This window comes from Talaromyces stipitatus, genomic scaffold (genome assembly GCF_000003125.1).
Source record: "Talaromyces stipitatus ATCC 10500 scf_1105507295555 genomic scaffold, whole genome shotgun sequence".
Classification (NCBI taxonomy): domain Eukaryota; kingdom Fungi; phylum Ascomycota; class Eurotiomycetes; order Eurotiales; family Trichocomaceae; genus Talaromyces; species Talaromyces stipitatus.
In genome coordinates this window covers 2,337,309-2,357,010 of record NW_002990116.1, presented here as the reverse complement: position 1 = coordinate 2,357,010, position 19,702 = coordinate 2,337,309, and the positions used below count along the sequence as shown (strand labels likewise).

The window sequence follows — 19,702 nt, the reverse complement described above, 5'->3', positions numbered from 1 at the left end:
GCGCAGCAGCCTCTTTATATGCTTCGGCTATTTCTTTCGCCTGTTCGCAACGGTCTCTGAAGGACTCGCGAACGCGCACTTTTGCTGTGGCGCTGTCACGCGGCATAAGGAACCCCGGGTTGTTGTGGAAATACGTCGAAAAAGGACTCCCATTTATCCTCGAGACCATCTTCGTAATCATCCTTGCACAGCTGCCAACAAAAAGACCATGGCAGACATGGCGGAGAGCGAACAAACAAGCTGGAGGCTAGTTCTGGCCAGGTTACGTGAATTGCGTCGCGGGTTTGCATAGACAGGATATGTATTTTGTAACTGTCCGCAAAGTCCACAAGTTTTAGGGTTCTCATGATGTCTTCCTCTCAAAGTCCTTCCGCAGACTAGGAATGCAGCCATACGAAGAAGATCGTGAAAGTATCCGGGCTGACACTTTTGAGTCTGATCTCGGGGTGTTCAGGATTGGCGGCTTCGTACATAGATTTGAATGTCGGGAAACATTTGATCAGTAGGTCTCAGGGCGTATAGAAGGTCTTTGTTCTGTACCAACCAGTACACAAACCTTCTGGCTCTACAAGGCTCTGTCATTGTTTCAGTCTTCATTCTCAAGTTCTTTGGGGTGCTCATTTCAACTCACTTCTTAAAAGCTGCAGGTGATGTCTTGAGATCAGCCATTGTTACAGTATCTGCTATTCTTACAGTCCTCTTTGATATTCAGAAGGTCAAGAATAAATAGAACAATGCTGTTGGATTGGTTGAATCTTTATCACAGATGTGAACTGTGAAACGTCCGGGCTGAAGAGGTACAGGAAGCCCCAGCTATGTGGGAACATTGTTGACAGGAGAAGAGAGTTAAGAGCAGAGCAGAGGTATATATGCCCTCCTGCCCAGCTAGTCAGTGCTTGGTTAGGCGGATTCTTGCAGTGCTGGCGCTATCGACTTCGAAAAAGTCCCTCATCTGCAATGATACCCCCGACTATTAATGTTTGGAAACAAAGTCTCACAGATTGCCCAGGAATAGTCAGAACATATATGCACTTAGTGGTCCACTGAGATTACCACAAGAAGAGGGATAGCCATAAACAAAAACAAGAGCGGTGTTCAAATTAGGATATCAAGACAAGGGATAGCCTACTCATGAACAGGGATTTACCAGGGAAACAACAAAGAATAAACATCAGACTATGCGTCTTGAGGTAAGATCTAGTGGTACATGATGTTCAAGCAGACAATCGGGAGACTACAACCTTGGAGGTTCGGGAATGCCCGAGCAAAGTTATCTGGTGGAATGTCATAGCAGTTTATCTCTCCTCATTCTAATGAATTTCTCGCTATGAAGTTGAGATGATCAGGTTCACCGTCTATATAGAGCATCGATGCAGTATCCAAATTTCAGAGCACAGTCTAGTCCCTATAACCCCTGAAACCGATGTTTTACAAGAAGAACAAGGTATGGACTTAAATCAAAAGGAAAAGACGGATCATAAACCGCTGCAATAGCAACGAGATGGGGAGAGGGAGAACCAGAATAAAATACAGCAGAAGGGTAAACGAAATGAAACGATACAATGCCATGAAAACCCACTCCCAATACACTGAAATGACGCAATATTCAACCCCATGGGTATCAGATAAACCAGAGAAAAAGATATTCGTAAAGTCGTAAGATTTATGGTTTTCGAATCTATGCTGAATAGATAGATCTCAGATGCAGAGAACAAAGAAGGATTGCTGAGTCGAAGAGATATCTGATGGGAAAACACCATCCGTTCAATCCGGACCCAGACGAGCAGCTAATGATTCCACAGTGACACGATCTGGTAAACCGGACGGTTGATCACTTATTGGAGAGGAAGTTGTTGAAGGAGGTGAAGGCCGAACATTGTTGTACTGGGTATTGTTGACGCCCGATTGTGAAGAGAACGACTTCAAGATTGCCTGAGCAGCACTTTCGGATGTATCCCTGGTAACCGGCGGTGCAGAAATGAAGTCTGGACGAGGAGGCAAATGAGTTGGTGGAGGCCCCGAGCTGAGCATAGATTTGGGAACCGGTGCTGCGGGGCCAGCCCATGGTGGGGGCTTGAAAAAACTTCTTTCAACGTGAGGCGGTGCAATAGGTCTCTGAACCTGAGCCTGAGCATGAGCTGGATAAGCAGGAGGAGCCGGTGGAGCTGGCTGAGAAAGGGGAGGACCACTAGACATGTAATATGTAGGAAGGTTTGTGGTGGGATATACCAATGTCGGCTCCGGCCGGCGAGCCGCCTCCATCATTTTCCTTTCGTAGGCAGCCGGATCTGACATTCTAAGTAATTCCAGCTCAAGTTCCTGTTCCATCTCCTTCTTCTCATCCTCGGTGAGCATTTCATTATTTTCGCGGCGGAATGTCTCCGTGAGCTCAATGTTGAGAATACTCGGTGAAGCCGAGTCATTATTCAAAAGTATCTTATCCAAGACTTTGTCTCGTCCGATATACTCCGAAATATCTTCCTGTTTCACGTCCTTCACAGGAAACAGATATTCACCGAGTGACTTTGTAGCCGACCGCTCGACGTTTTTCTTATCAACCACACGCATTGCCAACTGAGTCTTGAAAATGGATTTGTTGTGTACAACTTCTTCGTAAGTTCCGCCTGCAAGAAAACGATAGACGTAGACAGGCTTTTCCTGACCAAGGCGATACGCTCGCCCGACTGCTTGCTCTTCCCAGGTAGGGTTAAAGCTGAAGTCAAATATAATCACTCGATTCGCACCAGTAATATTCAATCCGAGTCCACCCGCTCGTGTCGATATAAGATAGACACTTATTTCACCTTGATTGAAGCTTTTGACGTCCTTCTGGCGGTTCTTAACAGCGGTGCTACCATCGAGGCGATAGAAACGCACTCCAGATGAGCGCAAAAGTCTTTCAAGATAATCTAACGTCGGGATACTTTGCGAGAAGCAGAGTATCTTTTCTTCAAGACGCACAGACTCTTCGACAATTTTTTTGAATATGTCAGCTCGGTGAGAATGTTTGGGATCGTCCAGATCAGGAACGTCGGAAAGAAGTTGTTTTTGAGAAGCCCACATAGCTTCATTGAAGCCAAGTGAGCTTAACGGCACCTCGGCTGGGAACGTCTCAGGGTCGATGGGCTCTTCATTTGCGGGTTTTGGAGCGTGTTCCTCGGCCCGTTTCGCCACTTTATCATAGAAGCAAGCCGGATGATTGCAGCACAGTCCTAAAACAGCCATCCATGTCAAGAATGTAGCAGATGAAACCGCTATCGCATTTTTCCCTTCCATTAAAGAAGTCACATAATGGTTGTATGTTCTTTTTTGGACCTCGGTCATTGGCACAGTGATGACAAACTCGGTCTTGCTTGGTAAGCTACCTTCCAACACAGAGATGTCCGCTCGGTGAATCTTTGGGGTCAAGATCTGCTTCAAAACTTGTAGCTTTTTGAGGGACCTCCGCTGCTCCTGATACGTACTATCAGAGAACAGTCCTTGCTCAATTGGTTCAAGGTACTTCGCCCGAAAAACGGCGAGTTCGTCCAGATATTTGGGAGAGATCCAGTTAACCATAGCATAATAGTCCATGAGGTTGTTGGCGAGTGGAGACCCTGTAAGCGCAATGCGGCTCCTAGACTCTAGCATTGCTGCTGCTCGAGCAAGCTGTGAGGATTTGTTTTTCATCTGGTGCGCCTCATCTGCAACAATGATTCTTGGTCCTTTCAAAAGCTGATCTTTGAGCCTGGTAGGAAACTGCATTTCCGTATTTGTATTTGTGCTCTTCTTCAATTCAGGTGCCACCCAGTTGCGGAAAAGATGGTAGCTAAGAATCAAAACGCCTCCTTCTGTATCCCACTCCTCAATGGTAGACATTCTTTGCTCCAAAGGATCTGACTGAGCAACTTTTCTGATTTGGCCCAACTTATGATCACCACGAGGTGCCCACATATTAAACTCTTCGTACCAGTTATCGATCAATGACGGAGGGCATAATACTAGCGTCTGCGAACGGTGAAAGAATTCTGGCACTTGCTTTCGAATAGCAGGATCAGGAGAATTTGCGGCAGCGGCAATTGTGACTAAGAGTGAGATTCTGTTATAAAGAGTTAGTATACGAAGCAACCTTGATAATAATGTATTATAAAACCACTTACACTTGCATCGTCTTTCCCAGACCCATGGTATGTGCGAGAAGGCAGCCATCCCGTTTTTCATTCTGTATCAACTCACGCCACATGAATTGAATACCAGCAAGCTGATGCGGCTTAACACGTCCACCGATTTGAGGATGAAGGAAGATTGTTGGTTGTTCAAAGCTGACAGCTTGGTGTTCCGGATCGCTATTACTGACTCCAATGCGTTCGAATCTTTCTTCAAGAATTTTCCGTTGCCGTTCTTGATTTTCAACACGTTGCCTGGCTGCAACCTGCCCGCTTTTCACTGCTTGATCTTCTTTCAGGCGTCTCCTTCTCTTATTACGAGGAGTATCAAGAAAAGTGATAGGGCCATCGTCGTCGGAATCTTCTATGCTAGGAGTTGAATCCGCAGCAGACTTCTTAAGTAGATGACGGAAGTGTGAGAGATAGTTCAGAAGATCATCTCCAGGTGCATCTTTCGAACGCTCGATGGCATCAATGGCTCTTTGGATGTATCCTATGCGGATGCCTGCTCTGTCCACAATTCGACGATTGACCCACGCAATATAAAAAACCGTAGCTCGAATACCCAAATGGCTCTCCTCAGGACTGACACCTTTGATACTAGGCTTTTCCTTAAGTATGACTCGTAGCCCAATCTTGAGGAGATGGTTGATCTTTCTGTCAGAGAGATTCAGAAAATGATTAAGCATTTCCGTTCGATCACTTTCAGAAAGTTTTTCGACCATTCTCTCCAAAATTTGTCTAGGGTCCTCACGATCTGCCTGGGAGGAAGCTCCTCTTTTTGTGTCTCTGGAGCCGTCTGGTTTAGCAGAGCTTGTCTTGGATCTCTGCGCAGATCTTGGTTTTGACGAAAGTCTTGGCTTCTGCGAAGGAATAACCACCAGAATGTCGTCACTTATGTGATTCTGTTGATTTCTGGTATTTGCGAAACGTGTAATAGGAGTAGAAGAACCATTCGACCTGGGTGGGCTGCCGGTCAAATCAATGATCTCGGTTTTTCGGCGGCCAACCCCCGAGACTGCATCCGGCGGCTCATAGTCACTTTCTGACGCACTATCAGACGAATAGTAGAAGCCGCAACGAGGCTGCGGAACGGCTTCAGAACCAGGGTTAACTTCAATGCCACCATCATGAAGAACTTCTTCCTGATGTATCAGATCCTGAGCAGGAGAGCTGCGAGTTTTGATTGGAGTACCAGACTCTGTGTGAGTGCCAGTAACATCGAGAGTATCTCGAATTTTGCTATCGAAGTCGGTTCTAGGCAAGATACTGCCGGAGCCACTTCGCACGCCGACGTCCATGTCATCCTCAATGAAGTTTCTCAGAGAACTATCAGAGTCAAACCCAAGCGATTCTTCGTCGGAGAGTGGATGATTCGCCTTTCCTTTGGGCTTCGCAGCTGGACGCGGTACTGAGTGAGGCTTAGGGGGACATTGGGGTAATTCCAATATGGCAACGCGACGCTTCTGACTTTCAATTTCGAAGATCGTTGGCTCCATGACTTCGCATTGAGCTATCAGTTGAGACGGCTGCAACCATTCATCCTCATGTAGTGCTTCCCTGATCTTTCCCAACCGTAATTTGAGGCGTTCAATGTCATCCAGCGCAATTTTGATCTTTAGATTTCGACACTTCTTCTTAAAAGCATCAAACCATATTTTGTGCGCCCCAAGTTCCAGTTTTGGAAGCTGCTTAGTCCGCCATTCTCCCTCATAGTGAGCTATTCGTTGATCGATTATAGCATCCACCTCATTGCTTGATAGATATTTAGACGGTTTTAGCGCGGCCTCTTCTCTCTCGTCATCCATCTCGCGCCAAGTATCTGAGTCGTAATCACCTTCTGAGCCAGATTCGCCATAAATAGGATATGAATCTGAGTCGTCTTTAGGTGGGTATTTTTTGAGAAGGTAGTCATAAGGGTTCTCCTCCTTCGCACGCGAGGCCTGATCCAAGATAAATGGAAGATCTTCAGTAGTATCGGCTGTCGACTTCACGTTGACTTCCACTCTACCTTTATGCGAAGTATACAATGTGTAATATCGAGGCTTACCTCTATTTACGTCGTCTTCATCATAGGGCAACATTGCATAACGACAAGCCCCGTTCTGTGAGGGTAATTCGATGACTTCTTTGCGAAAAAAACGATGCATTTTCCTTTTGACGAACAGTCTTTGACCAGCGGAGTGTTTAGACGAAAAGATGAACCAGTTATCTTCGTTCGAATCGGAAGGAGTTGGGTAAAACACACTCGCAGCATCAATTTTGCCGGGACCTATGTACCAGTACCTTGGTGGATGTTCTTCTGTAGACCTTTCTGACCGTTCTCTGGGTAGTGGCGTTGGCGACTCAATGGCTGTGAGATCAAGTCTCCTCCGCTTTTGACCCCGTTCATCAGTATGCGCAGCTTCATTCGGGCGTAAACGAAGGGAAACAGGAGTATCGATCTGAAGAACAGAGTTAGACCGTCTGCGACTTGCTTCGACGGGAACATCTGGTAGTTCAACATCGTCAAGTTCAGCTACTTGAGGCGACGATGGAGGCTGCGTAGCCTGTAGACTAGACAGGAGTTGTTGATCCGGTAACCTGTCTCCGTTATTCGAAAGTTTAGGAGCATTGTTCAATCCCGTAAGTTGGGGAATAGAGGCGGTGGCGGTATTGAAAAACCAGGGAGGATTGAAAGGATGTGTCCAAGCTCTATCATTATTTACCATCATAGGAAACATTGCAGAGGCGAACTGCGAGCGTTCTTGGTTTTGCTGGGCTTGATATTTCCGAGACTGACGCTGAGCATACTGAATTGCTTTATTGACCGTATAGAAAGGTCCCTCTTTCAGTTTTAAGCTGTTTCTCAGAAAGTTTTCGAGGCGTCCATCAAGCAAGACCTCGCCGGTGATTCCATGTTCACGAATGGCAGTTTCCAGCGACTGCCGGTCTGGAAGAGGGCTTGGGTGCTTCGACACAGACCAAGGAGTCGAATTATTGTGACATAAATATTGAACGACTTGATCGACTGACCAGTCGATCGGATCTTCCTGATCTTGATCCATGATCAAAATCTGAACTTGACGAGGTGTTTGACATGGGTAAATTATGAGGAGACCTAAGGTATACTAATTTTGACTCTCTATTCGAGAAAAAGTGCAGCAGTTGAAGATGAAATCGTGCTCAGATGAAATATCAGTGTCAGATGAAGTCTCAGATATAAATCACGTCGTGTTACCCCGATCGATTTTAGTGAAGGTAATCGCGTCGCTGGGCGGCAAGATGAATTTTGTCTGGCAGAAAGCGGGCGGTGAATAGTGGGTACAGGATTGGCCGAATGAGGAAGGTGGGTAGTGATCACGCCCCGCAGCTTAGAAATGGCGATTGCCGACGTCCTTCTTACAAATACTCAGTCTTATCAAGAGTTTTTGGCTCAGTCAACTCTCGCTTCGTTTTGAAGAGAGGCCAATTGCGGTCTTCCGGGCATAGCAAGGCCTTCTAGCAATGACGGAGTCAATTTACACCACATACCCTCCGAAGTTGAGTGCTGCACAAGAGCAGTTTCTCGTTTCAACGATCAAAGACTGGACGGTCCAACATGGCCTGACCGTTAGACCTCCACCAACTTTTATCTCCCAAGAGACTGTCTCAAAAGGAGTGCTGGCAACCAATGCGCCGGTTACGTTATTTCCTAGTCCGTTCCCAAAGGCGTGCTTTGAAGAGGCAAGAGCAGTACAGAAAGTGTATAATGAATTATATGCGCGGATAACAAGTGACGAGAAGTGGCTAGGGGAGGTCATTGAAGAGTGAGATTCCCGAATTCAAGTCCAGAGTAGAGATGAAATTAGGCTTCGACGATATTTTAAAGCAGTAGTTGACCGCATCGTAGGCTGATCGACGTCGACGACTTTGTTGCCGGACTCTGGAAGGTTCATCAGGCTGTTTCACAGGAAGGATATGTGCAAGACTTGTCCCTGGGACTTTTCCGGTCCGACTACATGGTGCATACCCTGGACTCCGAGACTGCATCATTGAAGCAAGTAGAATTCAATACAATTTCGTCTTCATTCGGCGGCTTGTCTTCTCGTGTAGCGGCCCTACATACAGAGCTGTTGCAATCACCACCCGGTCACTCGTTAAGCTATCCGTCACATCCGTTATTTGATGGAAGAGTTCCACCGGAGAACACGGCTGTCGAAACACTCAGTGCAGGGCTAGCCGCTGCACACAAAGCATATGGACTATCAAAGTCATCACCATCTTTACCTCTTGCCATACTATTCGTTGTCCAAGATGGTGAACGCAATGTATTCGACCAACTAGCACTCTCTACTCGACTGACACAGTTCCATAAAATTCCCGTGTTTCGACTGGTGACGGGTGAGATCTTAGACCGGACATCAATACCAGATGGTAACCCATCAAGACCCATACTATATACGCCACCTCATGCGCCAGATAGTCTGTTTGAAGTGACGACTATCTACTTAAGAAGTTTCTACGCACCCACCGACTACATAACCGACCGGGACTGGAGTGCTCGACTTCAGCTGGAACGTTCTGCCGCAATCAAGTGTCCTACTATCCTCAATCAGCTGTCTGGCTGCAAAAAAGTCCAGCAAGTCCTCGCTGACCCGAACAAGCCAGAGAATCTTGCAAGGTTCATAGCAGCAACGGATGTAGAAGGGACTCAGGAGAAACTTCGCAAGACATTCGCTCCGCAATACGATCTATCGCCCAACGGGCGGGGTAGAGAACTTGCCCTCAACCCAAAAACAGCGTCACGACACGTCCTGAAGCCACAAAGAGAAGGCGGCGGTAATAATGTTTACAAAGAGGCCATACCAGGCTTTCTCAAATCAATACCAGAAAGTGACTGGAAAGGCTATGTATTGATGGAACTAATTCAACCGCCGTCGGAAGCCACTAATGTGGTACTCCGTAGCGATGGAGAAGTACTCGGCGGCAATGTCGTTGGCGAGCTAGGCATATTTGGTACTATTTTATGGAAATCGAATGGTGAAATTTTGCATAACCAAGAAGGAGGATGGCTGATGCGAACGAAGGGTAAGGAGAGTAATGAGGGAGGAGTTGCGGCTGGATTCTCATCTTTGGATAGCATTATTTTGTACTAGACTACTTCATCTTAATAGACGGATGCTTCCCTGATTGCCAGTCCGAACAAGCTTCTCGAGTTTGTAGCTCTGCATATTGACATGGATTAAGTAGCCTTCTTAAATACACCCAAACATCGACATCCATCCCAGTAAGGCTCAAAATATCTTTAAACCTCATATAGGACAAAGAACTAACCAGTGCTTTCTTTCCCTTTTCACACGAAATATATTTGTCCTGACTCCTGTTGTACACAGTACGCAGTTTAGCCAAGAGTTGTGCAACATCACATATTCTAGCTTTATTGTGTAATTGTTTACAATATTTTTGTCTCCGATTATCTTCTCTCTGGCAATTACCTAAATGGCTGTCTGTTCATGTTGCACACGGCTAATTTTCTCATTTGCCAGTCTGATGTATGGGTAGCTCATGGCTGCCATGTTCATTTCATTTACCAAATCTGTGGAAACTGTATGGGCTGTGGCTTACATTGCTAGATGGTACTCGAAGTAGTTCTTTCTTGACTAACTTGCTCCTACGACCATGAGTTTGAGGCGGATCTATCTCACCAGGGTCTACTTGCATTAGGGCTATTACCCTAGTCCGGGGAAATCATATCGCGCTATTCCTGAATCAGCATAGAAACAATGTTGATGCCCCACTCTGGTTCAACGTCGTGTGTTTTGCGATATTTTTGAATCTCTTCATTCATGATACCCAAGTAACTCAATTGACTAACTGACTAGTGCCTCTCTTTGCGGGTCACGACAGACACGGAATGCTAAAAAGTTCAGGAGAAACAGCTTGGTTTAGGACAGTTTCTCGGCCGCTTCCCGATTCTACGAATATCAGGTTGACTCTTTGCTACAACAAGGTCATTAACTCTTGTCTTCACGGAGTCAGTTTCTGCTTCATATACATGGTCTTCCCTGTATGGAAGCCATTGCAATATCCATAGATGGGATACTTCGTGTTATTAAGCGATGCCGTAGTCGTACGAGATCTCCGTATACTATCTCCTTATACTCCGTACGAACGTTGTAACCGCGTTTTTACTAGACCTTTGCAAGGATTGCCCAACCTGTCAGGCTTCAACGCATGCTTGGCATGTTGCTCTACCCTAATCCCTTTGTCACGAGCGAACTACAACGTCGTACATAGTCACGGGACGGTCAAGGATTGTATCGAGCAGAGAAGCACCGAGGCGGACAACGCTATTGAGTAGATTATCATCGGATATCGAAGTTGAAACTGTTACCGTATATGCCAAACTCGATTTGCTCGCAGCAAACACTCCTGTCTCTCGATTGGTGACCAACGATGGGATATAGCCTTCGGTGGTATTAGTACTCTATGTTGGACAACAATACTTACCCGGTGTCATTCACGGACCATTCTGTTGTTTCTCTCTCTCTCTTCCTTCGAAACTGTGGGAGTCCACAGAGGGTTTAGGCCAATTCTATTGGCGACAGTAGATCATAGCACTGGGATGTTATCTTATAGCTTATTAGTCCAGCCATTCTTTACTGTTACCCTAATCAGGGCAAACAGGTTCTTATCAAGGAGAGAAGCTTGAGTCTCAGTGGGGGCGACGGTTTTCATGGGTGTCCGTCAAGGCTGTCTTCACGCTTATTGCAGCTAAGATGTATAGACATACGACGACACGGAGAGAAAAGAGAACCATCATGCCAGTATCCGCATGGTACTCTGTCTAGTGGGGGCCTGATGGAAGTCCTCCTATGGTGTTGCTTGGATACGGACCGGTTGCAGTCCAATTTAGGAGGATAAAAAAGAAGAGAGGAAGGCTCATCAGTGGACGCTGGGATGCAAAGTTTGGACTGATTCGGTATATAGCCAACAACACCTCTTAGCTCAGATTTCTTTCAGAGCAACAGTGTGCCATTTATATCGATAGTTGTTAGAGAATTGACGCCCAGCTATAAAGTGAACTGGGCGCAGGCAGGGCGTAAAAAGATCGAGGTCACAAGACCAGCATGTGCCCTTTGTCTCTCTTCACCGGATGTAAGAACCTCCCAAACAGGCAGGTGCCTTCCCAATTTGTTTGCTTGTTATTTCACACGCCTTCCCCAGCTTCTCCAGAGTCTTTTCCCCCCCCTTCGTATTTAAAGCGAGCCTTCCCCCTTGTCCTCTTTTCCCTCCTCCTCTCTTCTCTGTATCCATGATTTTCTTTTTTTTCCCCCTACATTTTCACCATCAACCCTTCACAGCTTATCCTTTGGGTCTTCACGACCCTATTGTATCCCTTTGACTGTCATTCAGTCGTCTTCACGACAAAAATCCACTGAACCTGTCCCCCTTTGGTCACAATGGCTGAGGGTGCAGGATTGTAAGTTTGTCCTGATCATACACGATGACAATCAATGCAGTCACTAACAAAAATAACCCAATTAATAGTCAACCAGCACCAGCTGGGCATAGCTCTGCTTATGCAGACAGCCGGTTGTCTCAGCAGCGTCTTAATGGTCTGACTGAGAATACCACCGGAGAGTAAGTAACCTGGCCTCCTCTTTTTCCATCAGATTGATACTCATATGAATGAATGCAGAATCAAGAATCCTCTTGTGGGCATTCCAAAGAGCCAGCTCATGGTAGATGTTGAAGCGTATGCCGACCACTATCAGCTCAACGGCATCCTCCCACTTCTCAAGAAGGGTGCCCTGGTCGCTCAGAACCCCAGGGGAATTGAGAACATTGAGGAGCTTGATGAAGCCGATCGTCAGGCTTTGCGCCAGGAGGTCACCCATCGTTGGAAGCAGCCAAAGACCTTGTACTTCACGATCCTTCTCAACTCCATCGCTGCTGCTATCCAAGGTTGGGATCAGGAAGGTGAGTCTCCTGTCATCTTCCATAACCGTTGATTGATATGCTGATAGAACTTAGGCTCCAACGGTGCAAACTTGACTTTCCAGGAGAGCCTCGGAATTTCTGAGAAGTCCCCTGGACCTTGTGACCTGGATGGCACCTGTGACCGTAATCTGTGGCTCGTCGGAGTGATCAACTCTACCCCTTACTTGATTATCGCTATCTTGTATGTTTTGCACCTTTCTTTTCCCTTCGTTTGTATTGTTTTCCTGACGAATGCTGTTGAACAGGATTGCCTGGATCGCTGACCCGTTGAATCATTGGCTTGGTCGTCGCGGCGTCATCTTTCTCGGCGCTATCTTCAGTGTTGTCTCACCTATCGGCTCTGCTCTCGTTAAAACATGGCCTCAACTTGTCATTTGTCGTTGTCTTCTTGGTACTGGCATGGGTCTTAAGGAAGTCACAGTCCCTGTGTTCTCCGCTGAGAACGCTCCTACCAGCATTCGTGGAGGGCTCATTATGTCCTGGCAGTTGTGGACTGCATTCGGTATCTTCTGTGGCGTTGGCGCCAATCTGGCTCTTGTCAACACAGGAGACATCGCCTGGCGACTGCAATTAGGCTCTGCCTTCATCCCCGCTGTTCCACTTATGTTGGGAGTCTGGTTCTGCCCTGAATCTCCTCGTTGGCTCATGACCAAGAAGCGACATGACAAGGCCTACAAATCTCTGCTTAGTCTACGAAATACTCCCCTCCAGGCCGCACGCGACTTGTACTTCATCCATGCTCAGCTGGTCCAAGAAGGACTTATGTTGGAAGCAGGTGGATTCTCCAAAAATGCCAGCATGTTCACTCGTTTTATCGAGTTGTGGACTATTCCACGTAATCGTCGTGCCGCCCAGGCATCTGGTGTTGTCATGGTCGCCCAACAGATGTGTGGAAGTAAGTTTAAACCCCTGCAGATTTCATGCTTAACGCAAAAATAACTGTCAACTCAGTCAACATTATTGCTTTCTACTCCACAAGCATCTTCGCCCAGGCAGGAGCAAGCAATCTCGGTGCTTTGCTTGCTTCTTTTGGCTATGGATCCATCAACTTCATATTCGCCTGGCCTGCTGTCTGGACAATCGATACATTTGGTCGACGAGCTCTCCTGCTTTTCACCTTCCCCAACATGTGTTGGACACTGCTTGCCGCTGGGTTCTGCTTCTGGATCCCAACTGAAAGCAAAGCCCACATCGCAATGATTGCCCTTTTCGTTTACGTTTTCGCAATGTTTTATTCTCCAGGCGGAGGGCCTGTGCCTTTCTGTTATTCCGCAGAGGTGTTCCCACTGTCTCATCGTGAAATTGGCATGTCCTGGGCTGTCGCCTCCAACAACTTCTGGGGTTTCTGGTTGGGAGTTACATTTCCCTACATGCTTCGAGCATTGCAGCCACTCGGTGCAATTGGATTCTATGCGGGCCTGAACCTTGTCGCTCTTGTGTTGATCTTCCTTTTTGTTCCGGAGACCAAGCAACGTTCTCTTGAAGAACTAGACTATGTCTTTGCCGTGACCACTCGCCGTCACGCGTCGTATCAATTGTTCACGGTTCTCCCATGGTGGATCAAGCGATACATCCTTCGCCGCAAGTATTTGGTTTGCCCTGAGCTTTACAAGACTGACTTGGACGAGTACCACTATTCGAGTCACACTTCAACTGTCTTGCAAGATAGCAACAAGTCTGGGACAGAGGCCAGCGCATATCAAACTCAGTCGGTTTGATGGCTCTAATCGCACGAACTTAGGACCTGCTATCTAGCAATTGTCCCATGGAATGCGAAAGAGCATATCCCAACTGATTTCCTTTCCCTGAATTTTTTTTTTCTTTCTTTTCCTTTTCTTCTTCGACTTGATTCCAGATTTGGAGAAAGATATTGTTATGGCTCTAAGGGTCAACCATTTTGTGTATCTCTCTTCTTTCTTCTCCTCGGATGTATGTAATTTCCTGACTTCTTTCGACGCCACTCAAGACATCGATAAATAGTGAGCAGTAGTTAGTCGATAGTAATCAATGAATGTAATTAAATCGTAATTCTTGAAGTCAAGTAGCCGATCCTGAAGATGATTTGTGGTATTCGTTGCTCGGCTGCAATAGAGCAGACATCATTTCCCGCCGTAATCGACCGCCCAGGAATCCCACTCTGTCAACCCTTTTTTTGCCATACGTCCCCTGCGTACAATTTTAGCATCTATTTTCCTCGTCAGAATTGATCTACGAGAAAAATTCTTAGCTCGATACAGCAACGTTCGTGAAGGGACAGGAATCATGGCCAGTCAAACAGAAGATGTAATCATGACCGCTGAACATACAACCACCACCAACAATAAATCTACCCAACGACGCATCACATCCCGAAATCCGCAATGGACATACTTCAAACTCCAATTGTAACGCCAAACCATCCATTACTTTTTGAAAAGAAGAAATTTCTAACATCAAGCAGAATCCCACATTCAAACCATCCCATAAAAAACTTTACCATCGACCCACTCACGGCACGCGCACATCTGAGCTCTGCCCTATCGCAATTTCTAGGTTTGATGGGTACGAGTATTGGGATTGATATACTCAAGATTGAGAATCCGTCATCTTCTTCGACAGTACAGCAACAACAATCAGCAAAGAGACCGATAATCGAGTTTCCGAATGTATGGATTCGAGTCCCCAAGGATGATGGCGCGGCTGTACTTGCGGCGTTGAGTTCGTGGGTTGGGTCTTTATCTTCTTCTGCTGCTGCTGCTGCGGCGGCTGCGGGTGATGTCTCAGAGGACGGGGATGGAGGTGTTGCGTGGAGGGTATGCGCAAAGGGGAATTATTTGAATGCTATTGTGCATGGGTCTGGGAAAGAGGTTTTTGATCCTTGATATTATTACTTTAAGCATGGATGGCGTTGGCTGATGAAAATGCATATATTTATTATGTATGTCCAATTTATGTCCCTTTTTTTACTTTTTTCAAGGTGACAAAACACACCAGACTCCAACACCTCTACTGAAATCCCGACATTTGCACGCTTATAAACAGAAATCTCGAATCGACACAATGCAGAACAATGCTTAACACTTTTAAACCAGTCCAAAGCTTTCCCGGGGAACAGAGATCTACTCCTTCATACTCGGCGCCAACGTCGTAATCTCCCCTTCATCGTCAATAACCTGCTTCTGCGCAATAACTTTCGTCCTCAACGCCGCACGGATTTCGTCCATGCTACGTTGTTGCCATTTATCGAATCCATCCAGACTCAAGGGGTAGAAGACGAAGTTATCGCTACTGTTCATGAAATCCATCATTTTTGGGGCAGGGGTGGCGGTGATGATGTCGACTTCTGAGGCGATCTGTTTGCAGTATGAGTCTAGGGGGAGATCGTTGACGTCGTCACCAAAGGGGTTTTCGAGTTCGCGGCCAATGGCGACAAAGCTTAGGATTATGTATGCGGCGACTATTATTGTCAGTATGTTATGCATTGGATGATAGCAGAAAAGGCGCAGGAAAGGTCTTACCGATTGACCCGGGAATGGCGATCCAGTTCATCAGACTGACAAGCTGGAAGGGAAGGACCAGGATGTAAATCCATGAGATCTGCGAAATGGCAATGCTGTACGCTTCCGGTAGAGGTGTGTCACGGACTCGCTCAGAACCAGTCAAGGCTTCGTTCAATGAAGCAACGGAGTTGACTAAGACACAAGTCAGCAAGATCGAATTGGCTGTTAGTGAGAGAAGCTAAACATACTCAATTGACCTTGATGCAACGCCGACTTGAGAAGTTCCTCCTTTTCGCAATGCTCAATATACGCAGACAAATGATTCAAAATCTCAAGCGGCAAATGGCCCAACGGCTTCTTAGCGCGCTTGATCAGTTTGCGTGGATTGGATTCTGCAAATGTGACTCCGAGATACATTCCTGCTGATTTCCAGAATGATTTGCGAGGTGGATTCAAGAATTCAGGGTCGTGGGCTTCCTTGGCGAATGTGTCCAAGTGGCCTACAAGCCCGACGAGATCCTTGTAGGCAATGGCTGGTTCGAAACGGAGGCTGTGTTTGAGGGCGACTGAGAAGGCGAGGAGGAGGTTCATCGCGGTTCTGTGTTGTTAGTGACATGGCCCCTCCAGACAAAAGAGATGAACATACACTTTTCCCAAAACATCTTGTTTTCCCTCTTCGCCTGGTCGTTCCTTTACATGTACCCAAATTGTACGAGCCATGTTACGGGATGTCTGTATAATTGAAGCCCAGTATTTGCGACCATCGGCATAACTATCAAACCAATTAGTCTCGCTGATATGCCACGCAAGACAGATACGTACCGTTCATATGCAGTCGTGCTTCGGAACGACAACGCCAAACCGACCACAAAACCGAGGACAGTCAACAAGATATTGGACACAGTCAAAGGATGAACTATTATATGAATGCATGTAATTGCGGTCGACCAGCCGGCTATAAAAATCAATGGCAGAATCAATCTCGGCAGGATACTACCGTCCATTCGGAGAAATGTAGGCCATTTGGTGTGTCTGCTCATATCACGAGGACCGGTCTATCAATTCAATTAGCCGCGCCATTTATCAGGTACTAGGTAGAGATAAGAACTCACAAAATAATGTTCCAAATCCGAGGCGGTAGGTTGAGTCGGCATGAGATAATGCTTGCGCGCTTCTTGTAGGTCACTTAACGAAATCGGCCGTGATTTTGGTTGCGGGGAGTCCTGCTCCCGATGATAAACGAATGCTTGTTGACTATGGGCCTGATCATCGGTATGGTGGTGGTTGCTGTGAATTGGTGCTGCGCCTTCGCCGGCTGTATGGGCTGCTGCTGATGAAGTTGCGGCAGCGCTGGCCTCGCCGCTAGAGGCTACTCCTCCTCCTTCCATTGTTGTCTTGATTGAGTGGTCGGTTCTATATATTTTATATATGTAGGGCTGAAGCGGTGGAGGTGAGGGTCACGATGCGTCAGGTCGAAAGAATAGAAAGTTTTAAAGGATGAAGAAGAGATATAGGGAAAGAGAATAAATGAAGGTAAAAGTTTCGATATGCAATGAAACGAATGAAAAGTAAAAATGATCAGCAACGAAGAGAGAATATGCAATTGGAAGAAAAAGAAGTCAGTTAAAGAAGAATAAAAAGGTCCTACGAATCCAGACCACGTTCTCCAAGAAAAAAACCGCCAGAATACGGAGTACCTAGCGCTACGTTACGTGGTGCGGGTCTTTTTCTCTTCCTTTCCCTCTTCGGGGGCCTGGTTGGTGACAGAAGCTGACCAGACAAGGTGCTAGAGCCAATTGACTCATCGCTCCATCGTCATGGATTAGCCACACGTCAGTCGTGGCATTCATCTGGAGGTCTGAGACTCGCGATGATGTTTCAGCCAAGGTGACTACAGTATGGGGCCGGCCCGTACGGAAGAGCCGTTTTGATCAGGGGTAAGCTTTTTTTTTCTACAGCGTCTACCTTTTAACTTTTTCTTTTATTTTACTTCACTCAATTGCTGAGAGATCAGTTTACTCAGAGTGACCAGATATTACCGGTAGAATTACATACACAGGTCGTTGGCTGCTCTGGTCAGCTTAATCAATTGTCCATGTCAAGTGTTGTTTCAGGTTGACTTTTAACACCGGTATTATCGACTAGCCTTGCTTAGGTAACTGGGCTGACAGGATTCCATTCAGCTGAGAATTGCGCTTGCTGTCTAGGGCTAGGCTATGTATTGAGCCGCGTCTTTAGTTTGTATTTACTGCGTGGAATAAGTGTAGTCGAGACTTCTAGGCTGATACGGGTCTTCATCCTTTGAAGATCCAGCGTTTTTGATCGAAGCACGGAAAGCAGATTTAGAATGATAATCTGTCTGGCAAATATAGCACAAGAGAGAAATCGTCCAGGAAAATTTAAGAAAATTCGACCGTATTTATTTATGCATGCTCTCTCACATCCCATGTCGCAAGTGGAGGACTCGATAAACCTCATCACATGCAGAGTGGTATGCGACGTCGTGACATCTGCAAGAAGTCCACGTCTCACAACTGCAAGGTCGAATTTAATCAGACTCGAATAATCAGATATTTGATTTAATTTGCACTCCAGACAGTCAGAAATCCGGAAATAGAATCTTGCATGTTCGGAGCAAGAACTCATATTCCTTCGGTATATACGTACTGTTGAACAGGAGTTAGCCCTAAAATCCTCGGAAAGACCCTTGCGATTCCCCTGGATGGTACACAATCATGAACGGAATCAGCATATAACCTCCATTTCGTGAATGGGAGCCGTATTAAAACTGATAGATTAGATTATTCGGCGTATCTCCACTTAATGCCTTTCGGTCGGAAAATCTGGTGAATTTTTAGGAATATATGCATCTGACTAGCGACTTCAATTTGCCCCCCCACAGGCTTGAACCAGACAACAGTCAGGTCAATCACAACCAGACAGATAACGTCGATTTTAGTTTCGCGCGATTAATTTCCTCATCTATCAGTATCCAATCCATGGTCAAGTTCTCGAAGTAAGATATGTACCATGCGAGATATCATAGCGGAGAAAAAGTGGGGGATTAAGCAAATATTGATAGACATCCCCATGCATGATCACATGGCCAGAGATGCCCTACCTTTCCAAAGTTCTTAGCGCGACGTTCCGAGGTACCTTCACATACACTATACTCACTGGATTTGTAGTATGGAGGGTCTTCTCTATTGATAATATTCGCAAGGAAGAAGAACACACGCCGACATATTCCTATCTCCCGACTGTTAGGAATTGCACAATATCACCTTGACATACATGTTCAGCATAAGTCGATGTATCGTCGGATCCGGAAGACGCTGCTTGATTTGATTGAAGACACTACCTAGGTATATATCAAAACGTTCAAATTCGTCGTTATCTGAGCTATGGATCATCTCTTTCACTTCCTCCTTCCCAAATACTGCTGTCTAGTCCAGAACCAAAAATCTAGTTTGACTCCATCCATCGGACAAAACAGGCTACTCCATGATGATGGAACTGGATGAAGATACCTTTTTGGGCAGGCCACTATCTTCATGACCCTACGTACTGCGGGGTGATTCTAGTCATTCTGTTACCTAGGCAGATTCCCTCTGCCCTGATCTAGATGAAACCAACGAGTAAGTCACCCCTCCGCAACATCAGCGAGACCACCCACAGATTTCTACACACTGTTATATCCCGTTCTTGATCACTCATCCACTTCAATCGGATCACTCGGCCCTACCTACTCCTCTCACCAAGTTAAATTGAGGCAGATCCGCTTGGCCTTACCTGGGTATATCCCCGGAGCCATCGTGGGGTACACTTCAAGCCAGGGTCAAGTGCCGGGAATGCAAGCCAATCATAACAGGAATATATGCATATTCTGCTACAATTTGATCGAAAGATTAAAATGTATGGGTAAAAACCCGAAATCTCCCCTCGCAAGAAAATCGACATATGCATGTCAGTTGGTGTTTGTGAATGCCTTAATATACTTTCCCTCGTATGAACCAATCAGAGTGCGTCTTCTAAGCCTGAAATGGATTAATATCATTCAGGAACAGGGTATGCAAGCGTTTTTAGAAGTATGGATGCCACTCATTGATTGTT

The 19,702-nt window shown here is 46.2% G+C and overlaps 5 protein-coding genes across 6 annotated transcripts; 3 read left to right on the top strand and 2 right to left on the bottom strand.

Moving 5' to 3' along the window:
* Nucleotides 1-1,279: 1,279 nt before the first annotated feature.
* Nucleotides 1,280-7,192, bottom strand: TSTA_119720 (SNF2 family helicase/ATPase, putative; the record flags this gene model as incomplete). The annotated part of the gene is made up of 2 exons (XM_002482159.1): nucleotides 1,280-4,078; nucleotides 4,140-7,192. The coding sequence occupies 2 exons, from the start codon at nucleotides 7,190-7,192 to the stop codon at nucleotides 1,765-1,767; spliced, it is 5,367 nt and encodes a 1,788-aa protein (XP_002482204.1). The 3' UTR covers nucleotides 1,280-1,764.
* A 321-nt stretch (nucleotides 7,193-7,513) lies between these two features.
* On the top strand, nucleotides 7,514-9,299 carry TSTA_119710 (glutathione synthetase, putative). Its single transcript, XM_002482158.1, has 2 exons — nucleotides 7,514-7,933; nucleotides 8,017-9,299. Exons 1-2 carry the CDS (start codon nucleotides 7,632-7,634, stop codon nucleotides 9,260-9,262), a joined length of 1,548 nt encoding a protein of 515 aa, XP_002482203.1. The 5' UTR covers nucleotides 7,514-7,631; the 3' UTR covers nucleotides 9,263-9,299.
* A 2,270-nt stretch (nucleotides 9,300-11,569) lies between these two features.
* Nucleotides 11,570-14,019, top strand: TSTA_119700 (MFS sugar transporter, putative; the record flags this gene model as incomplete). The annotated part of the gene is made up of 6 exons (XM_002482157.1): nucleotides 11,570-11,589; nucleotides 11,658-11,750; nucleotides 11,809-12,089; nucleotides 12,144-12,291; nucleotides 12,356-13,005; nucleotides 13,062-14,019. The coding sequence occupies 6 exons, from the start codon at nucleotides 11,570-11,572 to the stop codon at nucleotides 13,826-13,828; spliced, it is 1,959 nt and encodes a 652-aa protein (XP_002482202.1). The 3' UTR covers nucleotides 13,829-14,019.
* Nucleotides 14,020-14,340: 321 nt separating this feature from the next.
* On the top strand, nucleotides 14,341-14,971 carry TSTA_119690 (uncharacterized protein; the record flags this gene model as incomplete). Its single annotated transcript, XM_002482156.1, has 2 exons — nucleotides 14,341-14,494; nucleotides 14,551-14,971. Exons 1-2 carry the CDS (start codon nucleotides 14,373-14,375, stop codon nucleotides 14,969-14,971), a joined length of 543 nt encoding a protein of 180 aa, XP_002482201.1. The 5' UTR covers nucleotides 14,341-14,372.
* Nucleotides 14,781-17,175, bottom strand: TSTA_119680 (UPF0187 domain membrane protein). 2 transcript variants are annotated; one of them, XM_002482154.1, is made up of 6 exons: nucleotides 16,702-17,175; nucleotides 16,412-16,644; nucleotides 16,236-16,361; nucleotides 15,838-16,187; nucleotides 15,608-15,781; nucleotides 14,781-15,546 (listed from the first exon to the last, which is right to left on the bottom strand). In XM_002482154.1, the coding sequence occupies exons 1-6, from the start codon at nucleotides 16,975-16,977 to the stop codon at nucleotides 15,209-15,211; spliced, it is 1,497 nt and encodes a 498-aa protein (XP_002482199.1). In that variant the 5' UTR covers nucleotides 16,978-17,175; the 3' UTR covers nucleotides 14,781-15,208. The 2 variants fall into 2 exon arrangements, with proteins under 2 accessions (XP_002482199.1, XP_002482200.1); XM_002482155.1 differs by having other exon boundaries at nucleotides 14,781-15,781.
* Nucleotides 17,176-19,702: the final 2,527 nt, after the last annotated feature.

Excerpts from the sequence above, each read along its gene's own strand:
- TSTA_119710 (XM_002482158.1), top strand. The coding sequence starts at position 7,632 with ATGACGGAGTCAATTTACACCACATACCCTCCGAAGTTGAGTGCTGCA. Across the intron at positions 7,934-8,016 it reads CTAGGGGAGGTCATTGAAGA|GCTGATCGACGTCGACGACT; the intron begins GTGAGATTCCCG and ends ACCGCATCGTAG.
- TSTA_119680 (XM_002482154.1), bottom strand. The coding sequence starts at position 16,977 with ATGGAAGGAGGAGGAGTAGCCTCTAGCGGCGAGGCCAGCGCTGCCGCA. Across the intron at positions 16,362-16,411 it reads AGCACGACTGCATATGAACG|TTATGCCGATGGTCGCAAAT; the intron begins GTACGTATCTGT and ends TTGGTTTGATAG. Across the intron at positions 15,782-15,837 it reads GTTGCATCAAGGTCAATTGA|TCAACTCCGTTGCTTCATTG; the intron begins GTATGTTTAGCT and ends CTTGTGTCTTAG.